The 20,139-nt window shown below is 39.1% G+C and overlaps 1 protein-coding gene across 1 annotated transcript in view; it reads right to left on the reverse strand.

The window, feature by feature from the left end:
- NUDCD1 (NudC domain containing 1) overlaps positions 1 to 20,139 on the reverse strand; it is a 159,704-nt gene that overhangs the window by 48,050 nt on the left and 91,515 nt on the right. Inside the window, exons 6-7 of the mRNA XM_050940947.1 lie at positions 17,827 to 18,031; positions 3,599 to 3,743 (exon numbers count right to left, since the gene is read on the reverse strand). Of these exons, the coding sequence (XP_050796904.1) occupies positions 3,599 to 3,743; positions 17,827 to 18,031 (350 nt within the window). The remainder of the gene's footprint in view (positions 1 to 3,598; positions 3,744 to 17,826; positions 18,032 to 20,139) is intronic.

A 20,139-nucleotide genomic window follows, 5' to 3' on the forward strand; every position in this document is an offset into this window, starting at 1 on the left:
TAACTGTGTATCAACCGGTTTGGTGTGTGATGATCGACTCCAAACTGGTGCGCAGTACTGCACCACCGAATACAAGGTGGCAAGAGCTGACGCCCACAAAGTTGGAGCACAAGTACCCCATGATGAACCTGCCAGTTTGCTAAGAAGATTGTTGTGCATCTTAAACTTTAGCTGCTGTCTTCTTCAGGTGGGCATGGTAACTCAGTCGTCTAAGGTCACACCTAGATAGATCGGTTCTACTTCATGCTTCACCTTCTGATCATTCAGATAAACACTGTCTATCATAGGTACTAAATGAGGCAGGGGGCCTATGAAAAAAATAGTATCTGATTGCATAATTAAAGTCTGTATCAAAACGCACACACACTAAGGGGTCAAATTTAGGATGTATAAGCATAGTTAATTCTAGCATTTCATACCTTTTGAGTGCTTGACTTTGCAGCCTTGTTAATTTTTCTGTATTATAAAATATAACAGTGGAATAATTATGAAAATGCCACTTGCTGTTTCATAGTTGACAGCATTGAGATTGGCACTTAAAGCATGGATTCAACTACTTTGTTATATATGAAAAATGCACCTTATCCTCCCCAAAGTTACAGCACTTTCAGTACTGAATGAATTTTCTGAGAATTTGCAAGTAAATGTGTTAATCAATTTAGGAGTTAATTTTAAAATGAGTCCTTTAAGAAATTTACCACTCTGTCAGACAAATTTTTGGCATGAACAATCTTTATAATAGAATAATTAAGACCTTTCAAAACTTCCCATATAGTTAAAACTCATTGAAAATTCATAACTGGGCTATAATTCTTTAATTACGATTACTGAACTTTTTGCCATCACTTTTCAAACTGAAACTTAAGTCTTCAGCAGGGGCTGATGAGTAGTGTTCTATTACTGAGAACTTTGCTCTTTCAAAAAAGGCTCCATTCGTTCGCAATGGGAGTGAAGCAAAAGTACCTTTCGAGGAAAAGGTTCACCCAGGGCAGAAATTGTATTCAATAATCATCATTGTGCACAGTCAGACCGTGCAATATAATGTTGTAAGATAACAGTCTCATCTCTGTGATAGTTACAGTGAGACTCATTCAAGCAGGCAATGGTCTCACCCACTCAGACATGGATAGATCTCCAGTGCCGAAGACACACTAAAATATAAAAATCACGTCCATGTCTTTGCCTGATCATCACTTCCTTAAAAGAGAAGTTCTCCCCAATATCTTTGATTCTAGAAGCAGGAAGAACCACACAGCGCCACCTTTGAAGCTCATGGACTTTGTAAGGATTACTATACGCCATGCCAGAGAATACTATCCTTCTCCAAAATCAGTTCTGGTAAAACATCAGGACCTCTCACCATTCGCAGCTGACACACTGGCCCCAAATATATATCAGCATATTACCCGGACAGAGCACCATGGTTCTTAGATACACTCACCGAGTTTAAGCACAAGGGTAGAAGCCTAGAGCACCATGGGAATCAGACCATGTGCAGTATAAGGAATTCACATGAACTTATGTCACAGAGGTGACTGAAGTCTAAAGATGCTTTTTCTTGACGATAAAAATGTGAGCAAATTTTGAACAATCAAATTGTTCCACATCTTCAATTGTGCAATGAATTTAGATTGCCTCTTAGTTACAGTTTGGCCACTTCTAACTGTGAGATACATTCCATCTACTCTGAGAATCTGAGCGTCAATTTGGGTCTGAAATAAGTGTTTGACAAAAACCCTGCACATTACTCACCACATCAGACTGGACCCAGGGTTCTCAAACTTGGTTCATGGCTTGTTCAGGGTAAGCCCCCTGGTGGGCCACAAGACGCTTTGTTTACCTGAGCATCCGCAGGTACGGCCACTCGCAGCTCCCAGTGGCTGCGGTTGGCCGTTCCTGGTCAATGGGAGCTGCAGGAAGCGGCGCGAGCCAGGCCACCACTTTCCACAGCTCCCATTGGCCGTGAACAGCGAACTTCAGCCATTGGGAGCTGCAAGCAGCCGTACCTGCGGATGCTCAGGTAAACAAAGCGTCTTGCGGCCCACCAGGGGCTTACCTTGAACAAGCCGTGAACCAAATTTGGGAACCCCTGGACTGGACCCACTCACTGCAGATAGAGATATTAAAAGACACCCAAAGGTATGTGCCTTCATCTGAGAGCTAGATAAAAATGTCTTTTACAGTCAGAAGCCCACATTTTAAATTTGGGCACTTACATTATGACATCCAATTTACAATGGTGGCTTCACAAAATGGCATTTTGGCTCTCAAAACAAGTACCTGAGTAGCTATATGCTTGTTTTGATGCTCATATGAGGAAATGACTACTTTTGCTTACATGTCAACTACAAAGACTGGGCTTTCTATACAGAATATTTCTGTGTTTTGGCTAAACAACTGAAAATGAAATTCCTAGGTTTTCATTAATTTTTTGTAGTTCATAATTAGGTTTTACTAACATCTCTCTCAGGTGAAAAACATCCTCCAAAAAATTACTTTAATCAACTCATCTTGGGACAGCCATTTCACAAATGGTAGGTGCAGTAGAAAGAAAGCCTGAAACATGAGGTCTGGTATAAGAGGCCTGAAAGGTAATAATTGGAGATATATCAGTCTCCTAGAACTGGAAGGGACCTCAAAAGGTCATCGCATCCAGCCCCCTGCCTTCACTAGCAGGACCAATTTTTGCCCCAGATCCCTAAGTGGCCCGCTCAAGGATTGAACTCACAACCCTGGGTTTAGCAGGCCAATGCTATCCCTCCCTATAGTGGTCAAGCCTTCCTGATATAAAGCAAAGTTAGTAAAAGTTGGCTTATGAGCAGAAGTCAGGCCCTGTCACAAAACATATTTGCTTGCAAGTTCACAGAATCTAGTAAGAACAGGGCTGGCATTGCAAGGGTGATGAATAGAGATGTTCTGATCTAATCAATATGTACAAGGTAAACGGTGGTAATTAACCACACCAGAGGGACAATACGTAACTTGATTGTACTAGTGTAGAAAAGAAGGGTCTCAGAAGCGAGGGATGGAAAGTCCCGCCATTCACTGAGCTGGTCCATTGTTACGGCCATACATGTGTTAGTCGTCCTGTAAAGTCTCTGGGACACCAGGACTATGCTTTATTGACAATAAATCTGACCAGGTGCCTTGGCTACTGAAATGGGTCTGTGGTTTTATTGGGCAGTTCGACTGAGATCTGCTGTGCCTTGTACCTGTGCAGAGCTGGGATAGCATACTGAAAGAACACACATGCAGCCAATGACTACATATAGTAGGAAAACAAACACACAACACACTACACTCAATCATCCTTGTGTGCTTTGTTGAGCAAACACTAAGTCAGAATGTGTGTGGTTTACATTACAATTTAAACCTCATATTGTATGTGTAGATTATGAAAAATTATTAAAAAGCTACTTAGTGCTACTATGGTTTGTTAATTGTAACTAACCAGAAGAGAAATGTTAGTCGTTATAATCCTAAATGACCTGACTGACTACATAACGTCAGGGAAGGGAGAGCCTGGCTCCTCAAGAAGGTACAACTTGAGCATCTCCATGAGGATTTTCAAGTGTTATTTTTATTTTTAATTTCTTACCATTTCTTCAGAGGTAAGATGCATCAGACGTTCAGCTACTGCAGAACACTGGGAAGAGTCCATGATGAATTCTCCTTGTGCGTCGCCTACTATAAGCTCTGGCCACATGGGTTCTTCATCTTTCTTAATTAGAGAAATCTCCAAACTAAAGGATAAATATGGGGTTGGAAGGTAAGAATTTATGTAATATTACAGATATCACTATGTTCTCAAGTTGACAATCACCACCTCTAAATGTGGATTATAGAGGGCGGAAAGGATTAACAATCCAAATATTATATCCTAATTTTTGCCATTCACATAATTTGCAATAAAAAGTTGCCTTTTGTAGTTACTCCAAAGAAATGATATCTATCAGAAAGGCAAAACAAAAATAGATGCAGGTGACAGCTAGAGTTTTTTTCCAAGGCCAGAAGGGACCATTTTGATCATCTAGTCTGATCTCCTAAATAACTTCTCCAAAATAATTCCTAGATCATATCATTTAGAAAAAGATCCAAGTTTGATTTAAAAATTGTCAATGAAGGAGAATAGACCAAGACCCTTGGTAAGTTGTTCCACTGGTTAATTACTCTCACTGTTAAAAATGTATGCCTTATTTTCAGTCAGAATTTGTCTAGCTTCAATTTGCAGGCATTGGATTATGTTCTACCTTTCTTTGCTAGATTGATGAGCTCAGTATTAAATATTTGTTCCCTATGTAGGTTCTTATAGTCTGCAATCAAGTCGCCCCTTACCTTTCTCTTCTTGAGTTAAATAGATTGAGCACCTGGAGTCTACCACTTTAAGGCACATTTTCTAATCCCGTAACCTTTCTTGGGGCTCTTCTCTGAACCCTCTCCAATTTATCAATATCTGTGGACACCAGAACTAGACAAAAGTATTCTGGCACTGGTGTTGACCACTCTAAACACACATGTAAAATTGCCCTATTTGCTCCTGCTTGAGAAACCCCTCTTTATAGCTCCCAAGATTCCATTAGCCCCTTTAGCTAGTGTTGTACTGGGAGCTCATGGTCAGCTGATTCTCCACTACTTCCCCCAATTCTTTCAGAGAATCGCTTCTTCCTAACATAGAGTCCCCTATCCTGTAAGCATGGCCTCCATTCTTTATTCCTAGATGTATACTTTTATAAATATTCATATTAAAATGCATAGTTAATTTTCGCCCAACTTAAGCAACCCATATTCCTCTGTCTCAGTGACCTGTCCTCTTCATTATTTGCCACTTCCCCCAAATTTTTGTCATTGGCGAATTAATAATGATTTTTTGTTTTCTTCCAGGTCACCGATAAAAATGTTAAATAGCTAGAACCAAAAACTGATGCCTGCAGGATTTCACTAGAAACACACCCACTCGATGATTCCCCCTTTAAAATTACATTGAGACCCATCAGTTAGCCAGCTTTTAAAGCACTTCATGTGTATCATGTTAATCTTTCTAGTATTTTAATCAAGTTGGCATGTACGACCAAGTCTACGTATATTACATCAACATCTTAATCAACTTTAAGAGTCTAAATACAGAAAGACTTATTTCTGTGAATCCTCATTGTTTCTGAGTATTCATTTTAAATTTAGTGTAATTAAAGTAGGTATTAAAATTGTATGTATGTGTATTTTATATATAAATACCTACTTTAAATATATATACTAGGTCCATCAATCACAATTAACTCAAAAATTAAAATGGTGATTAATCGCACTGTTAAACAATAGAATATCAATGGAAATTTATTAAATATTTTTGGATGTTTTCTATATTTTCAAATATATTGATTTCTATTACAACACAATACAAAGTGTACAGTACTCACTTTGCATTATTATTTTTTATTACAAATATTTGCACTGTAAAAGTGATAAACAAAAGAAATACCATTTTTCAATTAACCTCATACAAACTAAGCTTAGGGGAAGAGGTTGATACGCTGGAGGGCAGGGATAAGGCCCAGTGTGACCTAGACAATTTGGAGGACAAGTGCAGAGTCCTGCACTGAGGAAGGAAGAATCCCATGCACCGCTATAGGCTGGAGACCACTAGCTAAGCAGCTGTTGTGCAGAAAAGGACCTGGGGATTACAGTGGACGAGAAGCTGGATATGAGTCGGCAGCATGCCCTTGTTTATCAAGAAGGCCAATGGCATATTGGGCTGTATCAGTAGGAGCATTGCCAGCAGATCAAGGGAAGTGATTATTCCCCTCTATTCGGCACTGGTGAGGCCACACCTGGAATAGTGTGTCCAGTTTTGATCCCCCCACTACAGAAGGGATTTGGACAAATTGGAGAGAGTCCAGCAGAGGGCAATGAAAATTATCAGGGAACTGAGGCATATGACTTACGAGGAGAGGCTGAGGGAACTGGGCTTATTTAGTCTGAAGAAGAGAAGAGTGGCGGAGGTGGAGGGGAGGAAGAGGAGGAGAAGGGGGTTGATAGCAGTCTTCAACTACCTGAAAGAGGGTTCCAAAGAGGATGGAGCTCAGCTGTTCTCAGTGGTGGTAGATGACAGAACAAGAAGTAAGGGTCTCAAGTTGCAGTGGGCGAGGTCCAGGTTGGATATTAGGAAATACTATTTCACTAGGAGGCTGGTGAAGCACTGGAATGGTTACCTAGAGAGGTGGTGGAATCTCCATCCTCAGAGGTTTTTAAGGCCTGGCTTGACAAACCCCTGGCTGGGATGATTACTTGGTGTTGGTCCTGGTTTGATCAGGGGATTGTACTAGATGACCTCCTGACGTTTATTCCAACTCTAATATTCTATGATTCTATGGTGCAGTGCCTTTATCAGGAAAGTGTAACTTACAAATGTAGATTTTTTGTTACATAAGTGGACCCAAACAAAACAACGTAAAACTTTAGCTCCTATAAGTCCACTCAGTCCTACTTCTTGTTCAGCCAATTGCTAAGTCAAATAAGTTTCTTTACATTTACGGGAGATAGTGCTGCCTGCTTCTTATTTACGATGTCACCTGAAAGTGAGAACAGGCATTCGCATGGCACTTTTGTAGCCAGCGTTGCAAGGTATTTACGTGCCAGATATGCTAAACATTCGTATGGCCCATAATGCTTCGTCCACCATTCCAGATGACATGCTTCCATGCTGATGATGCTTGTTAAAAAAATGCATTAATTAAATTTGTGAATGAACTCCTTGGGGACATCTCCTGTTTTACCCGCATTCTGCCATATATCAGTCTCATGTGACCCAGCACGTTCATTTTAAGAACTTTCACAGCAGATTTGACAAAATGCAAGGAAGGTATCAATGTGAGATTTCTAAAAATAGCTACAGCACTCGACCCAAGATTTAAGAATCTGAAGTGCTGTCTAAAATCTGAGAGGGATGAGGTGCGCAGCACGCTTTCAGAATTCTTATAATAGCAAAACTCCGATGCGAAAACTACAGAACGCGAACCCTCCCCTCTCCCCACAAAATCAACCTTCTGCTGGTGGCATCTGATTCAGATGATGAAAATGAATGTGTGTCAGTTTGCTCTGTTTTGGAATGTTATCGAGCAGAACCCGTCATCAGTATAGAAGCATGTCCTCTGGAATAGCGATTGAAGCATGAAGGGACATATGAATCTTTAGCGCATCTGACATGAAAATATCTTGTGACGCTCGCTACATCAGTCCCATGTGAATGCCTATTCTCACTTTCACGTGACATTGTAAACAAGAAACAGGCAACATTATCTCCTGCAAATTGTAACCAAACTTGTTTGTCTGAGCAATTGGCTGAAGTAGGACTGAGTGGACTTGCAGGCTCTGAAGTTTTGCTGTTGTATTTTTGAATGCAGTTATTTTTTTGTAATTCTACCTTTGTAAGTTCAACTTTCATAATAAAAAAATTGCACTACTGTACTTGTCTTAGATGAACTGAAAAATACAATTTCTTTTTTTACAGTGCAAATATTTGCAATAAAAATAACTATAAAGTGAGCACTGTACATTTTGTATTCTGTGTTGTAACTGAAATCAATATATTTGAAAAATGTAGAAAACATCCAAAACCACTGAAATAAATAGTATTCTATTATTAAACAGCGCGATTAATTGTGATTACTTTTTTTTAACTGCTTGACAGCCCAAAATGTTTATTTAGAGTTGTTTATTGGGTAACTACTTGAAAGTACGCTTTCATAATGTGTCATCTGGGGTTAATACATCTGTTCCTTATGTTTGATAGAGATCATATAGCTACAAAACATTGAATAACTGTCTGTCCTGCGTATAAAATCAGTTTTCAGAAAGGATGTGTTAACTGTGTAAAGATAAATATGGTAAGACATGAAATGTTCCTTCCAATACAAAAAGTATATTTTGCATAATTAGGATGTATATTAGTCTATACTAATAAGAATTCTAAAACCTGTGAATAACTGCTTTTCCCCAAAAAATAATCACAAAGAAATTGGAGATACTAGGCCTGAATGAAGAAACTGTGAATCAGGCCCTTTTTGTATAAATTTATAAGATAACGTCTGATGTGCATGTAGTATCCAACAATAGAAAATGATTTTATAATTGACTGATTGCTACACCACAGTGCAAAACTATTAGTGTGGTTACTAGTAAAATGAGGAACAGTAAGTACAGTTTAATATATAGAAATGTACAACTTACTATTTAAGAATTATACCTTTCCCAGTTCACTGAAAGACTGAGAAACAGATCATGCAATATAACCCACATGATAGATAGTTTAGTGCCACTGAGTAATTTTTCACCATAGCATTTAATACCAAATTAATCACTGAAATGTCATTTTAGTACAAGTGAATTCAAAGTTTAACGTCTAGCTATTCTATTACTCTTTTCTCCCCAAAACTATCATTTGCATAGGATTTGCATCTTCAGGAAAGGGGAATATTTTTGTTAATATTAACTAAAAGTATTTGGAGTGAGAGGAACCATTAAGAAACAAGAAAAATACTTCTGTTGAAAGAAATATCAGAAGCACTGCTGTAACGGGATGCCATTCTTTGGTTTTCTTATGGCAACTGCTTTCTAAGGTACATACTCGCAATTATTTCAAAACAAACATTCACACAAACATTCAAATAGAACTAATACTCAGTTCTGAAAATCCCACTTTCATCTTTAAGGCCTCAATCCTGCAAATCACTTATGTACATGGGGAGGAGGGTTAGCTCAGTGGTTTGAGCATTGGCCTGAGTTCAATCCTTGAGGGGGCCATTTAGGGATCTGGGGCAAAAATCTGTCTGAGGATTGCTCCTGCTTTGAGCAGGCGGTTGGACTAGACGAGATGAGGTCCCTTCCAACCCTGATAGTCAATAGTCCTATTGACATCAATGAAACTATGTATGTGCTTGGCTGAACTGGGGCTTGAAGCAGCAGTTCTGGGCTTGAAATTGTATATGGGTTAGTATATTTCCTAAAAGCTGTACAGGGGTTTGTGAGATGGAAAAATGCTCTAAGACGCTGTCTGGTGAATGAAAAGTAAAGCACCTACTGGCTGACTGCACATCATGGGGTCCCACAGGGATCAGTTCTGGGTCAATTCTATTCAATACCTTCATCAATGATTTAGATAATGGCACACAGAGTACACTTATAAAGTTTGAAGATGATACCAAGCTGGAAGAAGTTGCAAGTGCTTTGGAGGATAGGATTAAAATTCAAAATGATCTAGACAAACTGAAGTAAATAGGTTGAAATTCAATAAGGAGAAATGCAAAGTACTCCACTTAGGAAGAAACAATCAGTTGCACACTCACAAAATGGGAAATGACTACCTAAGAAGGAGTACTGCAGAAAGGGATCTGGGGGGTCGTAGTGGATCATACGCTAAATATGAGCCAACAGTGTGACACTGTCGCAAAAAAATGCACAGATCATTTTGGGATGTATATTAGCATGAGTGTTGTAAGCAAGACACAAGAAGTAATTATTCCACTCTACTGTGCACTGATTAGGCCTCAGCTGGAGTATTGTGTCCAGTTCTGGGCACCACATTTCAGGAAAGAGGTAGACAAATTGGGGACAGTCCAGAGAAGATCAACAAAAAACTCCCCTGTAGGTTATTTTAGGGTAATGAATCTCTTTTCAAACCACCATATATATTCACCATATAGGTATTCTTACTTCTAAATTGACATTTTCTGGTTCAATATCTGCAGACTCTTCAGCTGGGTTATATTCCCTGCCCAATTCTATCACCAAATAAAAGATTGTTATTACAATTTAAATAATCATATAAAACAAAGGGTTGATCAAAGTGATTTTATCATTGTGTACCAATTTTCTCCCACAACTGGAGCATCCTACAGGCCGTGAGATTAATTATTTTACATTCCTCTCTCACCAACTCTCAAACGAAAGCAACTTTCCATATGGTACAGAGGTAGATGCAGTTCCTTGTACCAGCCAAAGGGATGAGCCTAGAGTAAATTTTCACTCTTACTCCACACAACCCAGAGAATTAGCACAATTCACATGGTTAAGTACTTTCATGAACTGGGGGAAACTAACAGCACCATAGCCCACTTCTATCAGTCATAAAACAAACTCAGGGTTCCATCGTCAATATATATTATGGTAAACAAAGTCCACTAGACTGGATTCAAATCTCTCTAGTAATTATACTTTAATTTTGATTTTACAATTTTTAACAAGTGTAAAGAGAAAAAGGGAGAAATCTGTATCCAGTGAAGCTTCCGTTCAAATAATAAATATTGCAGTTCTGCAATGCATTTACCTGTTGTACAGAATGCCAAAAATTCATTAAAAGAAGTGTAATGGCTGAAGCTGATTTTCAAAAAACTTAAGACAAATACTCCTTTTCTATTCAATTGTGACTTTCAATATGGATTTTGGATTAACATTAATGTCTCTACTTCAGAGAGACTTCAGATTGTAGTGCATTACTGATGGCAAGAACGTGCCATTTATAAACAATTTTTCATGGATTCAGAGAATGTAACTGGTACAGATTCAGAGAACGTAATTGGTGACAAAAGTTCACATTATAAGCTACACCTGCTTATCACACTGAAAAACTGAAATTAAGAATACTGTTTCTTTTATCTTTTTACAGAGCAAATATTTATAATAAAAAATAAAGTGAGCACTTTCTTTTGTATTGTGTGTTGTAAGTGAAATCAACATATTTGAAAATGTAGAAAAACATGCAAAATATTGAAATAAATGGTATTCTATTATCGTGTAACTGTGATTAAAACTGTGATTAATAAGGATTTTTTTTTAATCATTTGACAGCCCTACATCTAATTTATAACACCAATTATTTAACTTCTCAGTTTGATCTAGTAAGCCTAGACTAACCTTTGAGAGAATTTCAGGTGTCTGGCAGATGCGTATGTAGGGGAAGGTGTCTTGTTTTGTTTTTCTAAATAGGTAATTGCTCAAGATTTACACTTCACAATGGCAGTGCAAACCAATAAGCCATATATTATTTTTCTCAAAACAGGATGCTGTTGATACCTAATTGTTTATTTTTCACTCTAATTCACTACTACTAACTCTACCTGTGTATTAAAATAGAAATTCAATACTATGACAAACATAATTAAAAACATTGGTTAGGCTCATTCCTATTAAACTCCTATGCAATTTGCATTAGGGTCCAGCTGCCACCCTGAACATGTAACCACAATAGCTCTCACGCAGTGAAGGTAGCAATAGAACTACCTTGAGTTAAGATATATATCATATCTGCTGTACTTGGCTAATGAAAAAAGATTGGCTTGCTAGTAGTCACAGATATTCTGAGAATACCAGTTTATAAAAACAGTTTTCCAGTGAGATAAACTGGACAATTCCAGTTCACAGTAAGATAGCATTTTACAATATCTGCCTTGTTAATAAAATTTTGAATCCTAACATGACGAAAAAAAATCTTAAAATATTCAAATAAAGTTTCAGAGAGGTAGACATGTTAGTCTGGATCTGTAAAAAGCAACAGAGTCCTGTGGCATCTTATAGACTAACAGATGTACTGGAGCACAAGCTTTTGTGAGTGAATACCCACTTCTGACTTACGAAAGCTTATGCTCCAATACATCAAATAAAGTTGCGTGTTCTTGGGGGGGGGGGGGGAAGGCCCCAAAGTCACAAAGTTCAAATCCAGATCTGAACTTTCCCAAAGTTCTGGAACTGTGAGGAGGTTTCAGATGTTGGGCTTGGTTTTTGATCGGGGGTGGGGTGGGGGGGGGAAGAGGGGTTTTCAAAAAAGACAAAGAAAGAAAAAAAAAGACAAAGACCCAAATACATACTAGCTAGTCTCAACTTTAGCAAAGCTTTTGATACGGTCTCCCACAGTATTTTTGTCAGCAAGTTAAAGTAGTATGGATTGGATGAATGGACTACAAGGTGATTAGAAAGCTGGCTAGATTGTTGGGCTCAATGGGTAGTGATCAATGGCTCGATACCTAGTTGGCAGCTGGGATCAAGCAGAGTGCCCCAAGGGTCGGTTCTGGGGCTGGTTTTGTTCAACATCTTCATTAATGATATGGATGATGGGATGGATTGCACTCTCAGCAAGTTCGCGCATGACACTAAGCTGAGGGGAGAGGTAGATACGCTGGAGGGTAGGGTCCAGAGTGACCTCAACAAATTGGAGGATGGAGGCAAAAGAAATCTGATGAGGTTCAACAAGGACAAGTGCAGAGTCCTGCACTTAGGACAGAAGAATCACATGCACTGCTACAGGCTGTGGACTGACTGGCTAAGCAGCAGTTCTGCAGAAAAGGACCTGGGGGATTACAGGTCAAGATTACAGGACAAGAAGATGGATATGAGTTAGTGTGCTCTTGTTGCCAACAAGGCTAATTACATATTAGGCTGCATTAGTAGGAGCACTGCCAGCAGATCGAGGGAAGTGATTATTCCCCTCTATCCGGGATTGGCAAAGCCACATCTGGAGTATTGCACCCGGTTTTGGGCCCTCCACTACAGAAAGGATGTGGACAAATTGGAGAGAGTCCAGCAGAGGGCAATGAAAATAATTAGGGGGTTGGGGCACATGATTTATGTGGAGAAGCTGAAGGAACTGGGCTTATTTAGTCTGCAGAAGAAATAAGTGAGGGGGGATTTCACAGCAGCCTTCAACTATCTGAAGGTGGGTTTCATAGAGGATGGAGCTTGGCTGTTCAGTGGTGGCAGATGACAGAACAAGGAGGAATGGTCTCAAGTTGCAGTGGGGGAGTCTAGGTTAGATATTAGGAAAAAAAAACTTTCACTAGGAGGGTGAAGCAGCACTGGAATGGGTTACCTAGGGAGGTGGTGGAATCTCCATCCTTAGAGGTTTTTAAGGCTCGGCTTGACAAAACTCTGGCTGTGATGATTTAATTGCGGTTTGTCCTGTTTTGAGCAGGCGGTTGGACTAGATGACCTCCTGACGTCTCTTCCAAGCCTAATTTTCTCTGATTCTATGAACTGTTTAGGCTCCCAAGGAGACCATTTAGAGATAATTTGTGAAGAGACCACTTGCTCTTCATACGACAGAAACAGGCTAGGCGAAGCACAGAACAATTTAGTCCTGTCCAAATATAAGGCCAGACATTGTCTCACATCCAATGTATAGAGACACTGCTCCTCTAGAGATGAATGTGGCTTAGGAAAGAATACAGGTAAATACACTCCCTGCTTCAAATAAAACTGAGATATCACTTTACACAAAAATTGTGTTTGTGGTCATAAAGTCACTTGGTCCTTGGAGAACTGTGTATAAGAAGGCTCAACAAGTAGAGCCTGCTTCTTGCACTCACTTCTTGTGGATGTTATCGCTATCAGGAACAAAGTCTCCTGACACAAAAGCAGAAAGGGACAAACAAGATGAAGGGGCTTGAATGGAGGTCCCTTAGAGCTGTTAGGAACATGTTCAAGTCCCACAGAGGAACCAGCTCTCAGACTGGACAATGAAGATGAAGAACACCTTTTAAGAATCTTGCTATCATGGTATTAGAGAAGACTGATATTCCCTGAAGGGCGGATGAAACACCACTATCACTGCCAGATTCACTCTCAACGAGTTAAGTGCAAATCCCAAGGATTGAAGGTACAGCAAGTATTCCAAGATGTCCTGAATAGAAGTCACCATTGGGTGAAAACCACATCAAAAACAGCTTCCATTTAGCTAAATAAGCCATTCTGCTAGAGGGCTTTCTACTGTTGAGTAGGACCTGTTGAACAACTGCTGAACACTATTCTTCCTCCTCATTTAGCCGTGAAGCAGCCATGCTGTGAGATGAGGGAGCTAAACATGGGATGTAAGTTTTGTGTGAGTAGGTCAGGATGGCGAGGAAGGGAGAAGCTGAATTGACAGTGCAAGAAGGTTGGAGAATCACAGAAGAGCCAACTGCCAGCTGAGATGGAAAGCTTTGGACAGGGAGCCAGGGATGAGGCCCCTTTGAGAGCAGATCAAATGATATTTCCTGCTGTGTCTCGTGGCAACCAGATCAATCGTCAGAATGCCCCAAGCTGCAAAGATGACCTAGAGAATGAAGCCCTGGCAAGGTCCTGGACCAGTGGAAAGGTCAGGACAGAAAGGGAGAACAGGTCCTGATACACTGCTGGCACAAAACCAGCCAGTACTGGCACTGCCCTTGTCAGTATAGGACTCAGACACCCTGGGCCTGGAAAGGGAGTTAAAGGTAAGGGGTCTCTTTCCTTTCTGTGTCGTACTGCGGAGCAGTAGACGGGACCTGCTCCATCCATAAACTGGCATTCACAATGTGCTGGATTGCGCTCCTTCAGCAGGAGGCAGACAAGTCTCCATACAACCAGGAAAGGCCATGATTGGTCTTATGTGACCTTTTACTCAGTGCACTTGATGGGAAGCAACTTCTCAGTCCCTTCGGAGAGGCACAAGCTCCAGGATGTGAAATCAAAGCTTCCTCAGAACCCAAGGGTGACCTCTGATCCAACAAGGGACTCAGAGCTGAACCAGAGACTGTAAGACCTGTTCGAGCAGGTGCTGTTTTAGACGAAGAGCCATCATCACCTGAGTTCGCTTTGTGAATGATTTGCAAATCAAACACCTTTCCTTGCCTGGGCTTCACCTAAGCACAGCAAGCACGTGTGTGGGGATTACTTCTCCACACGATGGACATGTTTAAACATTGGTGAGGGCATCACCAAGGAAATATTTGAACTAAAGCTAATGAATACTAAATCTAACACTACACTAAGGTACTAATTAGTGCTGTTAATCGCAATTAATGCAAAAGATGAATTCAAACAAATTACCAAGATTTTAAAAATAATCACAGTTTTAATTGCATTGTTAAACAATAATAAAATACCAATTTAAATTTAATATTTTTGAATGTTTTTCTACATTTTCAAATATATTGAATTCTATTATAACACAGAACACAAAGTGTACACTGCTCACTTTATATTATTTTTTATTACAAATATTTGCACTGTAAAAGAGATAATTGAAACATACAGTCTCTTTTAATCTCATACAAGTTCTGTAGTGCAATCTCTTTATCATGAAAGTGCAACTTAAAATGTAGAATTATTATTTTTACTTTAGAGCCTACAAGACGAAGAATGAAGGGGCATACAAATGTTCAGCATATCTGGCACATAAACAACTTGCCATGTCACCTACAACAGTGCCAAGCAAACACCTGTTCTCACTTTCAGGTGACACTGTAAATAAGAAGCCGGCAAGATTCTCTCCCATGAAAGTAAACAAACATGTTTATCTCAGCGACTGGCTGAACAAGAAGTAGGACTGAGTGGACGTGCAGGCTTTAAAATTTTACATTGTTTTGTTTTTGAGTGCAGTTTTTTAAAAAGATAATTCTATATTTGTAAGCTGCACTTACATGATAAAGAGATTGCACAACAGTACTTGTATGAGATTAAAAGAAACAGTATTTTTCAATGATCTTTTTTACAATGCAAATATTTGTAATGAAAAATAATATAAAGTGAGCAGTGTATACTTTGTGTTATAATGGAAATCAATATATTTGAAAATGTAGAAAAACATCCTAAAATATTTATAATATAAAGTGGTATTCTATTATTAACAGTGCGATTAAAATTGCGATTAATCATGACTTTTTAATCTCACAATTAATTGCAATTAAGTTTTTTAATTGTTTGACAACCCTAGTTCTAATTAGCTGTGTACAACTAGAAAAGTCATTAAGAAGTAGAGAATTGTGAGGTTACAACCACACAGAGGTCCCACTCCAGCCATAAGCAGTAAGAAGAAATAGGGGGTTGTGGAGGCGGGGCAGTTGAGCAGTGTCCTCTCACATGGCCAAGGGAGGTGCTAGGGCCACTAGGTATGAGCGCTGGCTGTCTATGGGTACTGCTAGGCAAAATTCTTCGGCTCCAGTGCACTGGGCACATGCAGTGGAAATACATGGCTGTACCTACTCGAAGAACTCTTCACTTTCAAAATTGCTCTTGGAAGGAAAAGGCCATATTTTGAACAATAGGGGAAATAATTTCATAACCAGTTGGAACAGAATCCATGCCTCAATACAAAAACGGATTCAGATCATAAACAATTTTTTTTTATTTAACTGGCTGCTGAGAACTGTATCTGCATCTCAGGCTGCCAAATATATTCAGTACAGTCACCTACCCAACAATAAATGGACTCTTATTGAAAAAAAATGAAGCTCTGGTGTCAGAATATTAGACTGTGAATACGGAAGACCAGATTCTGATCTCACCTGATGTTTGGCATTGAATCAGCATGAACTGCACTTGACTCAGTGGCTTTCAGAAGACCTCTACAAATGTTCTTGGCTACCTACTTTTGCTCATATAATGAAACCTAAAGCTAACAAAGCTAGTTATTTGGCCCCTCATCGATTTGCTCTCTCTTTCTTCTGGAAAAAGTGTTAAAATTAAGATTTGTGTCAACAATTCCTTGACATACACTGCAGTCTGATAATTAATGTAGTATAATTTTACATTTAAACAAAATTAATTTCCATGTATATTATGCTCTTAATCATATGTTAAAAACAAGGAAAGAACATCATGACACACAATACTGGAAGAGTCAATCAACAGGGCAGAACAAGGTGGTAAATTCAATTACCAAAGGTCAATTATTTCAGAAGAGCAGCAGCCACAGCATTGTCAATTGTAAAAATAAATTATTTTTGAAGATGTATATTCATTCAACTCCTCATTTAAGGCCAGATTAGATAATCATAATGGTCCCTTTTGGCCTTAAGGTCTATGAAGATATGATATTAAGAAGGTTGAAAAAATGTTTGAATACTTTTGCCAAGTTTGCTGCAGGTGGAATAACCATTTGGCTTCCAGATTTGTCTTTCTTTAGCTGTCTGATTGAACAGCCTCTTTCCAAACTAAGAGGCTACCAGAGAGCATTTCCCACTAAGATGTCACAAAAACTTTGCTCCAGAAAGAAAAAGTTAAAGAATTTTCCATCCCATAAGTAGCCTTCCATTGTACACTATCTGAATACATCAAATTAAACCATTCTGAATAGCGGTTGCTGTGAAAGCACAGTAATTTAGTTCAACAAAAATTCATAAGGAAATCTTAAAACCTTGACATTAATGTGTATACATGGCAGTTTCACGGTTCCTTTTAACTGTAATGAAGAAATTGGCTTACAAGCTGAGCCAGTTAAGGCTTCAGTCTTTGAAGCTGTATAACCAAAAATGTTTAAAGGGGTACATTTTTAAGAGGGCAGGAGCTCCAGCCTCCCTTTTAGCATATGCATATGGAGCTCACTGTATTTGAATCTGGAGAAATGAATTGTGGGTGGCAGTCTGAGTACGTATGCCTCTAACTTCCTAATTTGCACCCACAACTGATCTTTGCATATACAAATTCTGCAGACCCTGACACCAATTTAGTGAATAGAGATTATTTCAAAACCTCTCTTCTTCCAAACCACCTTATTACTTACAAAGTTCTACATGTGTATCACTTTGAAAGTTTTAAAACATTTTCATTTCAGAGAGAAAGAATGACTGGAAAATCACGAGACACTTGTGCATGTTGAGCTACTCATGCATGAGTAACTTACAGAAGTGTTCGCAGGAGCAGGCCCTTTTTGAATAAAGGCCTGATCCTTCACTAGTTGACATCAGCTTCAATGGATTTTATATGGTGCCTGTTGCATGGACTGGACTGGAGAGAAACAAAGAGGATTTTTTTAAAAATAAAACTGTACTTTGACTTAATATATATTAATATGACAAGTAAAATCAATATATAGATTATTAATACCTATTGTCTCTAATTATCCATGTGCAGCTTTCATGGTCAATAGATGAACAGAGTTTTCCTTCCACCAAAGGAGGCTGACTTTTCAATGCTACAATGATATGATCAGGAGAAAACTGTACTTGTACGTCATCTTTAGTGATGTCTTGCGGAAGATGAATTGTTACTGTCAAATCATCTTCAGTCTGTTGCCAGTAATAGACAGGGTCTACAAATGGAAACATACATATAAAAACAAAGTCAGTTACAAAATGCAAAGTATATGGGTGTGTGGGGGGGGAGGAATTTGGTAAAGTATGTGTATTCACTTTCTACTCTGAAAACTTCATATGGAAGATATTCTGATCACTTCTTTAAAAAAGAGAGAGGAACAGAGTTTTCTGGCTACCAGTAGCTATTTGACCAAAGTCCACTTATGTCTCAGTTATGGAGAGTTGCTTACACTCATGTGTACATTTAAATATGCAGGTGTACATTCAGCTGAACAATATAAATATGGACTTGTAATTTAACATGTTTCAAAAGGCATTTTTAAATAGCCATAACTTTATGAAATCAATACACAAATTAAAGTAAGCAAAGGCACTATATATCAGTGAGCATTAATCCCATTATCTAGGTTCAGCATCTTTTGAGTTATCTTCATGAAACCACAGTAACAGTGGTTCTTTGAGATGTTTATCCACATATATTCCACTTCTGATACATGTGACCCACGTGTGTGAGGTCTGAATCTTTTAAAATACTAGTGTTCACTGGGGCCATGCCTGTACCCAGTATGCCCTCTGGCACACTGTAGCCAAAGGAATAAAGGGCAGGATAGCTGTAACTAGCCTTCAGTCTCCTAACTGCAGAACCCAGCCAGGAAGGACGACAGCTTGTGAAAATACATGTGGTCCATTTAGATACTGTATTAGGAAAAAACTATAGGAGTAGTTAAGGTCTGGAAATAGTCTTCCAAAGGAGGTTGTGGAATCCCCAATACTGGCAGTTTTTAAGAAGAGATTTAACAAACACCTGTCAGGGATGGTCTTTTTACGTGATCTGCCTCAGCACCAGCGGTTGGACTTGACTTCTTGAGGTCCCTTATATCCCTACATTTCTATGACAATAAATCACAAAAACCAGTTACCGTACTGTAAACAACAGTTCTGTTTTTGGAGTGGTTGTCCATATGGATTCCATTTTAGATGACTCATAAGGAGAGATCTCATGTCCTCGAAGTGGGTGCTCAGAGTCTAGTGAGCCCATGACTAAGACAGCTCTGCCAAAGTGGGCATCAGATCTGGAACCCTCCACCAAGGAGTAGTGATGGGTGAGTGTGTGAACTGAACTCCAGGTAGCTGCTTTACAAATCTCGAAGATTGGAAAGTTCATTAGGGAAGTGGAAGAGGCTTCTTGAACTCTGGTGGAATGGACTCCCATCTGCACAGAGGGTCCAGGCAAGCTATTGTACAGCAAAGGCTAATACAGTCCAACACCCATTTAAATAACCTTTATGTGGTTATTTGTGACCTTTCAGTCAGCATGGATTTGTCAAGAACAAATCATGTCAAACCAAACTGATAGCTTTCTTAGATAGGGTAACAAGCTTTGTGGATGGTGGGAAGCAGTAGATGTGGTATATCTTGACTTCAGAAAGACTTTTGATACTGTCTCACATGACCTCCTTATAAATAAAATAGGGAAATACAACCTAGATGGAGCTACTAGGGCAGTGAATAACTCATTAGAAAACCATTCCCAAAGAATAATCATCAGTGATTCATAGTCAAGCTGAAAGGGCACATCAAGTGGTGTCCCACAGGGATCAGTTCTGGGTCCGGTTCTCTTCAGTATCTTCAGTGATTTAGATAACGGCATAGAGAATACACTTATAAAAGTTTACAGATGATATCAAGCTGGGAGGGACTGCAAATACTTTGGAGGATAGGATTAACATTCAAAATGATCTGAAGTAAATAGGATGAAATTCAATAAGGACAAATGCAAAGTACTCCAATGAGGAAGGATCAATCAGTTGCACACATACAAAATGGGAAATGACAGTCTAGGATGGAGTACTGTGAAAAGGAATCTGGGGGGTCATAGTGCATCACAAGCAAAATATGAGTCAACAGTGTAACACTGCAGCAAAAAAAAAAAAGCAATCATCATTTGGGATGTATTAGCAGGACCATTTTAAGTAAGACACAAGTAGTAATTTTTCCGATCTACTCCACACTGATCAGGCCTCAATTGGAGTACTGTGTCTAGTTCTAGGTGCCACATTTCAGGAAAGCTGTGGACAAATTTGAGAAAGTCCAGAGAAGAGCA

The sequence above is a fragment of the Gopherus flavomarginatus genome, chromosome 2 (genome assembly GCF_025201925.1).
Source record: "Gopherus flavomarginatus isolate rGopFla2 chromosome 2, rGopFla2.mat.asm, whole genome shotgun sequence".
Taxonomy (NCBI): Eukaryota; Metazoa; Chordata; order Testudines; family Testudinidae; genus Gopherus; species Gopherus flavomarginatus.